The following is an 8,233-nucleotide window of genomic DNA, read 5'->3' as shown; positions in this document are numbered from 1 at the left end:
CCATTCATTATTCTTTTTGCGTACAAGAACCGGGTTGGCTAACCACTCCGGGTGATACACTTCTTTGATAAATCCGGCTGCCAAAAGCCGTGTAACTTCTACCCTAATCGCCTCCTTTTTATCGCGAGCGAACCGTCGTAGCTTCTGCTTGATAGGTTTGGCCTTGCCGTTGACATTCAAGGAGTGCTCGATCAAGTTCCGAGGTACACCGGGCATGTCAGCAGGTTTCCATGCGAACACATCCACGAAGATAACTGTTAAGCGGGCAAATCCAGAACACAGGCTTGGTGTTGCATCTACAAGTGCAATTTCTAGTGGCACTCATAAGGGTACTTATCCAACAGAAAACCCCACACATATGGATAGACATCAGCAGTTTGGATTTTCTAAGAGTACTACCTCAGATGCTGGTAAGCATTCTATCAGGTTCAGCACTGCAGGTGGCCGATCAATGGCTATCTCTGCTGATGCACTACAACGTGCGAAAAGCCTTTTGGGTGATTCAGATTTAGTGGTTTCTCCAAATGATTCAATAGGTCACTCTTTGGCATCAGCTATAGAGAAGCTACCAAAATCAACTATTTCTCTGAAAGGAAATGTATCTAACCTATCGCATGGAACTAGTGCAATAGGATATGCTGTACCTGACGCCCCTGTGACTAAAAAAAGTGCTAATCAGTTTCATATGGGAAGGGATCGTCCAATCAATGAAATTCCTAAGGTCCCCAAGCCTCCCTCCAGATGTTTATCTGAAGGCAACAATGTGAGTAACGCTAAAGACAAGACCCAGTGGCACCATATGCCAGCTGGACCATTGGTTGACATTACTAACTACATGGCTACATGTTCTGGAAATACGGACCGCTTAGCAAATGGAAAGAGAATATTTGGGGGAAGAAACTCCATATCTCCATTCAAACGGCCCCGTTCTTCCAGGTCCTTTGATATACTCTCTGTCTAGCAAGTTTTAAACTCTTTCATGTCATGCTTCTGATACATCCTTGGTAAAACTGGCTAGGTTCATCACGCCAATAAAAAACAACAAACTATCTTCTGCTGGTAAGCTGATGGTGATAAATAGTTAGCACATTCTCCAGATTCATTCCTACTTGATAGGCTGGACTATTTTTCACAGGAGAATCCATAGTGCCACCAATGCAGATCAGTCCCTGTAGGACAATGCTATCTGCACGTTATCCTTTCCAACATCAAAGGAAAAATTACAAAGAATATTTTGGTGGTCCTCCTTGCTTCAAATATTTGGTACAGTGTTGCATCCTTGCATTTAATTTCTGCTGATGTGTTATTTCCTAAGTTTGTTAATTATGAATCTTTTCTTGTAAGCAGACGGAACATGTAACTGATGATGTGAAGCTCATGGATGCAAGAAGAGCTGAGAAGTTTAGGTTTCAGCATACGGATACTGGTGCAGAAGAGTTTCAGAAAATGCTGCTCAGATGTGGTGCTTCTTTGTCATGTGCAACTAAAGAGTAAACATCATTCTTGAATGCCATGTTCCACTATTTCATGCTGATAATGCAAGATTGACCTTTACGGTTGTTTGGATTGTGGGATCAGAGAAGTGGGATTGGAATTAGGATGTGGGGTGATATAATGTTAACCTTTAATAAAAAAGAGTGAAGGCTTCTGCTCAATAACCCACTAGAAAAGAAAATTCATAACTTAAAATAAGCAAGTACGATTTTAGGTAACTTGATGTGGTGCTTTCGCTCAATAAGTGACAGGTGATTAAAAAAAATGTTTGATCGTTACCTTTCCAGTTTCATGTGTGTACTTAAGATTTTATTTGACTTGATGGTGATAAAATTTCTTCAGACATCCTGCTATCAAGTCACTTTAGTTTTCCTGTTTTAGATGGGTCAGTAACCACTATAAATGGATCATGTGGAAGCTTGCTTCACTTGAGAGATGCTACCCAACTAGAGCAGCTGGTAAATTCTTGACGGTTGACAATGTTCTTGAGGAGCTTAAGTACCGGTGAGATGAAAGTCATGTCTTCTATTTTTCCATTTCAGTTGTATGGATGCATATGATTTTATTCATGAAATTTCATGGATTTTAGGTATGACAGAGAAGTGAATCATGGTCATCGGTCAGCAATAAAGAAAATTTTAGAAGGGAATGCTTCACCATCTTTGATGATGGTCTTGTGCATTTCAGCTATTTACTCTTGTCCTGACCAAAATAACAATAAGTTGGAGGTTAACAAGGTAGATACTAATGAAGATAACAATGACAACCAAAGCTTGTCAGCCACTAATAGAAACATGTCTGCAAATATTGAATTAACTGATGGATGGTATGTGGTTGTGTTCACCTTATTGCATATTTGCATTGCATTGAAACTGAATGACGCCAACAAGTTCCATTGTCTGCTTCTTTACAGGTATTCACTTGATGCATCATTGGATATGACACTTTTGGAACAACTAGAGAAAAGAAAGCTTTTCGTAGGGCAGAAGCTTCGGGTAATATGATATTTTTATTTTTCAAGGGACATGGCTGTAGTTATTACAAACTTCTAACATGTTTAACCTAATATGTGTTCCATCTTGGCAGATATGGGGAGCTTCTTTATGTGGTTGGTCTGGGCCTGTGTCATTTCACGAGGTTTGCCTGATGCCTGTTCCATCAATTCTCTCTAAATAAGGAATACCATGTAATTAAATATCTGTTGATGACATCATATTTTCAGGCGCCTGGTACTGTCAAATTAGTTGTCCACATAAATGGCACCTATCGTGCTAGATGGAATGACGCCTTAGGATTCTGTATGTGCCTGTTGTACTTAATTTTTCTTAAAGAACAATATCATCTTGTCTTGCCTGTTCTGGTAGCAAAACATGTGTTCAGCTGGGGTTACCCATGAACATTTATGAGCATTGCAACTAAATCTGCACTTCACATTCTACTTATTTCTTATCAAAACATTGTTCTCTTTGATCTCAGGCAAGCATGTTGGACTCCCACTGGCTTTCAGGTGCATAAAAGCTTCTGGTGGTAGAGTTCCTAGGACACTGGTTGGAATCACAAGGATATATCCTGTTCTCTACCGGGAAAGGTATATGACTGGATGTAAACTAAATCTGTCAGAAAAAAAAAGATCTAGGATCAGATACACAGTTACACACATACTTGTGGAATCTCTAGGGCCTGTTTGGATCCTTTTATTTTAGAGGAACTGAATCTACTTTATGGACTACGCTATTTAGCTTGGAATTTGACATTCCACAACTTTCCAAAGTTTAGATATAAGCCTTCCTTAAATCATGGGGTGAGAGATAGAAATTGATTCCATAGATCCCTATGCTATGTTTCTTCTCTGCAACTTATAGCACACTTTTTGGCTCACTCCCTTGTAGTAGAAGCGCAGCACATATGTATCTCCCCCATGTGGCCAATAGTAGTATACAAGTATATTCCATATGTGACCATATTAACTTAATTGATCTGTGCCTAAATTGTGATTATTAGAATGGATTTCAATACCAAGGATTCAAACAGGGCTAATGGTTAATTGTGTATGTCAGGTTGCCTGATGGTCGTTCTGTTGTGAGATCTGAAAGGATGGAAAGAAAGGCGCTGGAACTATACCACCAGAGGTACTTAGTTATGTGACTAGTGAACAATACAAATGAATGCACTGAACAGTCACAACTCCTCTAGCAGAAGTCGATAAACTATTAAACTATTGAGGCACCATTGCAATCTCCGATACATGTGCAGAATGTGAATTAATAAATCTGACATGACTATTTTTGCTCGGCATGTTTTGCTGTATGGGGCTTATGATGTTTATATTATCTATATGTACTAATGTGTATCCATTACCTCTCCTCCTCATCGTGGCAGCTCAGAATTGGGTTCTCTCCTATCATTGCCTTTCTGTGCAATTAAGATTGCAGTCGCCCTCTTGAATATCTAATTAATTGTCTGTTAGATTTGTTCAAGTGTGCACTGCTGATATTCATGAACACTATTAGATTAGTATCTGCACAGATGTTTTCCCTGATAATCAGTAGGCAAGACTGTTGGAGAAACCATGTTGCAAAGAGCACTTGCAAACATATTTGCTTCCCAATAAGTGGCACCATGTAAATATATGCGGGTTCCATGCACTGGTGAATTGTGATAGGCTGATAGCTGTGGGTTGACTATTGGCACAACTGATTTTTTATGCAACATTCCCTACTGTAAAGAAGCTCGCTTTATTAAATCTATAGACCTCTACATACTGTCAAGGTATAATAGTCAGGGGTACCAAAGCTCTAGGTTTAGATCCATCCACTACCCTTCCCTCTTGTGCGCTGCCCCACGGGAGGATCCACCTCTGCTGCTCCCGGGGGTGGCCTTGTTCTTTTTTTTCTCCCGGTCGTGCACGGATCCTTCCGTTGTCGCGGATGGGTCCGTGCGGAGCTCCGCCCATCGTGTCGCCTTCATTCCGTGTGGAGTACTTCTTCGTTGGGCCCGCCCCCGTCGCCATCTGCTTCCGTTCGCGCGGTCCATCGCTCGCGCTGTGAAATCTGTCCTTGTCGTCTGCCTCCGTGCCCGTGCGGCCTTCATCGAGCTGTCCGCGCCTGCGCGGCCCGTTACCGCGCGGACCGTCCATCTGCGATCCGTGAGTGCTGCGTCGTCCACCTGTCCACGGTCTCCGTCGCCAAGCTTGTCCGCGGCTCGGCTCCCTTCTGCCACCGCTGGCCCGCGCCTGTCCTCCCGCCCGTCGCGGAGTACGGACACCCGCACCACCAGACCATCCGTGCCTTTGCCTGTGCGTGTTGTCCGCGCGGCATCTATGACGTCTGCACAGGCGCTCTCCATCTGTCCTTGCGGGCTCTTTCCACCGGGTGGGACTTGTCGGTCCTTAATGGCCCACCGCCTGTCACGGGTTGGTCTGTTGCCTAGCGAGGAGGATATGTCCGTGCTGTCAGATTGATTCCGTCCATCATGGACCTAATTCCTCCATGCGTGTCGATGATTCTGCCCCGCCTTTTGATTCTTCTTTATCTATTGCTGTCCGTCGAAGTCATTTTCCTAAATTCATGTTGCTTGCTGCCCCTATAGTGTGTTTGAGGCCTATTTTCTACATTCCTTTTTTTTCTCAATTGCATGTGTGTCCATCCAAGTCCAGTTGCACATCTCCAGTTCATTCAAGCCATGCGTGTCCAAAAATTTTGTTAGATCAGCCAATCTTTTTTTTTCTTTGGTTAGCTAAGTCCTGTTGATTTAGCTAATCATCATCATTATTGATGTGACTATGCCCTCTTGGTCTCTTTCGTAGCCCATTTTGCTACACTTCATGATCAATGGCCGTTTATTTGTTGCCATCACCATTCTATCCTACTATGTGCCGTCTTGCAGCAGTGATCTCTCTATGCTTCCTTTGGCTTGATTTGACACCTCTCTATATTATCGCCGAGTTCAAAGTCTCCAAAGCAAGGTTCACATTTGAAGAGTCGAAGTACCATTTGTGAAGACTTGAGGTATTTGCTGAAGTATGGGTTGTGAAGGCAGTACCCTCTTGTGGAGGAGATCATTGCATTTGAGAGGGGGTGTTAACAGTCAGGGGTATTAGTGTAATCTACTAGTCCGGGGTTTCCCTCTTGTGTCTTCAATGTATTCTATCCCATTGGGCCTCAATACTATCATCTAGTTGAGTCTCTCTTTATTCGTCATAACACATACAATCAGTGAAAGTGCATTTAGAGTAGATCCCTGAAGTTCTCGGATCAAAGTTGAAAGTTAGTTTTAGTTTTATTGATTCACTTTGTTTAATATTATCCCCCTTTTATGTGATCACAGTAGCATTACCGTTTCTTGTAGAGTATCTAAGATCACAGAAGATATTCTGTTTGAACAACAAGAAAACTGTGACAGTACTGATGATAACGAAGAAGGGGCTAAAATTTTAAAAATGCTAGAGCATGCTGCTGAGCCTGAATTTATACTTGCGGGCATGACTCCGGAGCAGTTGAAGCTTTTCTCATCTTATATAGAAAAGCAAAAGGTAAGTAGCTCTGGCATCTGTTGGTTCAATACATGGAAAGTTGCACATGCTGAATCAATATACTGCAGATTGTTAAGCAAACCGAAGTATCTAAGAAGGTTGAGAAGGCCCTTGAAGTTGCTGGCCTTAGTTCAAGGGATGTTACACCATTTTTGAAAGTGAGAGTGATTGGCCTTGTCAATAAACATTCAGCTTCCACATCCAGTAACAAGGAAGGGCTAATAACAATTTGGAATCCTACTGAGATGCAGGTATGTCACAATCATCCTGCAGTCTAGATGTGTTGCATACATCTTTAGGGTTTAGGGTTTAATGGTTCGGGGTTAGGTTCTGGATGAAAGGATTTTGGTGTAAACCATTAAAGCTTCATCATTGCTATTGACAGAAACATAATCTTGTGGAGGGACAAGCTTATTCTGTTACGGGATTGGTACCTTCGAAATATTGCACCAAAATCCTGTACTTGCATGCTAGAGGATCATCTACAACGTGGAAGCCCTTAGCATCAGCTCAGACTACAGATTTTAAGTAAGCTGGCTGCATTCCACAGTTACATTTCATCATTCAACCTTTACCATGTTACTTTTTCTAGACCATTCTTTACCCCTCATAAAGCAATTGAACTCTTGAAATTTGGTGAGGTGCCGATTTCAAGGTCAGTCTAATCTCGTATTTAACCTTCCCAATCTTCTCTCATTGTATTGATGAACCTATTGAATAATTCGTATTGGTTGCAGTGAATTTGATATTGCAGGTCTTATTTTATATGTTGGCAATACTTATTTATGTAGCAACAAGAAAAAGCAGTGGCTCTTTTTAACAGATGGATCTAAATTTATCTCTGGACAAGGGTGTGAAGAGCAAGATTGTCTTCTAGCTGTTAGCATTTCGTCCGCAACCACTGACGAAGACTCTGCATTATTTAGTTATACTCTCTCTGGAAACACAGTATGTGATATTTTGATTTTGTATATATGCTGAGTTTCTGTTTCTTATTTCGAAACCTCTAGATTGGACACCAGTCTGGGAAATCTGTTGGTAGACATTTGAAGACCATTTGAAGTTATTACATTTGTTCAGCTTTAACCCTTTCAAAGCAAGTGCAGCTTTAGCTTATTGATAAATTTCTTGCTCAGGTTGGTTTTAGTAATCTGGTCAAACGACAGAAAGACGAGACGAGGCAAATATGGGTAGCTGAGGCAACAGAGAGCTCAAGCTACACTCTTTCCAGTGAGATTCCTAGAAAATCTCACCTAAAAGAAGCTGCAGCTTCGGCTGAGAGATGGGCTTCAAGATCTTATCATGTAAGTTTTCCACTCCTTAGAACAACAACAGTTAGGTGTGAGTGCTATATTTTTTATGATGATTCTAGTGTCACTCATTGTTTTACTGCAATATGAATGGCCCTTGCAGAAAATTCAAGAGCTAAAAGAAAGGATTTTATGTATAGTTGGCAACGCTGGTGTCTAAATTATAATAAACGGTGCTGCCTGCTGTTTTTGGAAATGGTGCAAGATTTTGCTTGGGTTTTTTGTCGTAACTATACATCAATATTTCTCATTGATGTTGGTTGGTTCTGGTTGGAGCCTTTTACCGTAATACGAATGGCCCTTGCAAAAACTTCAAGAGCTAAAAGAAAGGCTTTTATGTATAGTTGCCAACCCTGGTGTCTGAATTATAATAAACGGTGCTGCCTGATGTTTTTGGAGATGATGCAAGATTTTTCTTGGGGGTTCTTGCTGTAACTACATCAATATTTCTCAGTGATGTTGGTTGGTTCTGGTTGGAGGCAATGTGTTCTAGTACAGTAGTACTGAATCATTATGCTAGTGGGATGTTCATGATCATGAACTGATGGGCCAGAGAATAAACAACTATGATGCATACTTCACAGGATGCAAAGGACCAGAAGGTATCGCAATTTAACTATAATGCTTGTAGACATTTAGAAGCCATGTTATGTGTTGTGATGTACAATTACAAGACCAGCAACCCACATTGCATGCACAAATTTCAGAACTTGCCTAGCTGTAACCACTACCATTGCTATATTTTTGCACTTACAGGGCTTGCTATTTTGGGCTGGACAGACCAGAGTTCAACTCTACTCACATGGGAACTCTCAAGCCTCAACGTGTACCCCTTTCTGGTTTATAACAGGGAGCCTTATGCTGCCCTGCCCAGTTCAATGCTGGGATTTGGGGGCTG

The 8,233-nt window shown here is 41.6% G+C and overlaps 1 protein-coding gene across 1 annotated transcript; it reads left to right on the top strand.

Annotated features, from left to right (window-relative positions):
* Nucleotides 1–214: 214 nt before the first annotated feature.
* LOC136479214 (protein BREAST CANCER SUSCEPTIBILITY 2 homolog A-like) lies at nt 215–7,547 on the top strand. The gene is made up of 18 exons (XM_066477150.1): nt 215–936; nt 1,019–1,059; nt 1,136–1,263; nt 1,348–1,490; nt 1,876–1,998; nt 2,084–2,320; nt 2,408–2,489; nt 2,581–2,631; nt 2,717–2,792; nt 2,971–3,082; nt 3,552–3,623; nt 5,842–6,025; nt 6,094–6,276; nt 6,411–6,553; nt 6,618–6,680; nt 6,763–6,973; nt 7,162–7,329; nt 7,439–7,547. The coding sequence occupies exons 1-18, from the start codon at nt 215–217 to the stop codon at nt 7,493–7,495; spliced, it is 2,796 nt and encodes a 931-aa protein (XP_066333247.1). The 3' UTR covers nt 7,496–7,547.
* Nucleotides 7,548–8,233: the final 686 nt, after the last annotated feature.

Source organism: Miscanthus floridulus, chromosome 9 (assembly GCF_019320115.1).
Source record: "Miscanthus floridulus cultivar M001 chromosome 9, ASM1932011v1, whole genome shotgun sequence".
Lineage (NCBI taxonomy): Eukaryota > Viridiplantae > Streptophyta > Magnoliopsida > Poales > Poaceae > Miscanthus > Miscanthus floridulus.
Note: the sequence above shows the minus strand (reverse complement) of the source record. Positions and strands in the feature narration are given on the sequence as shown.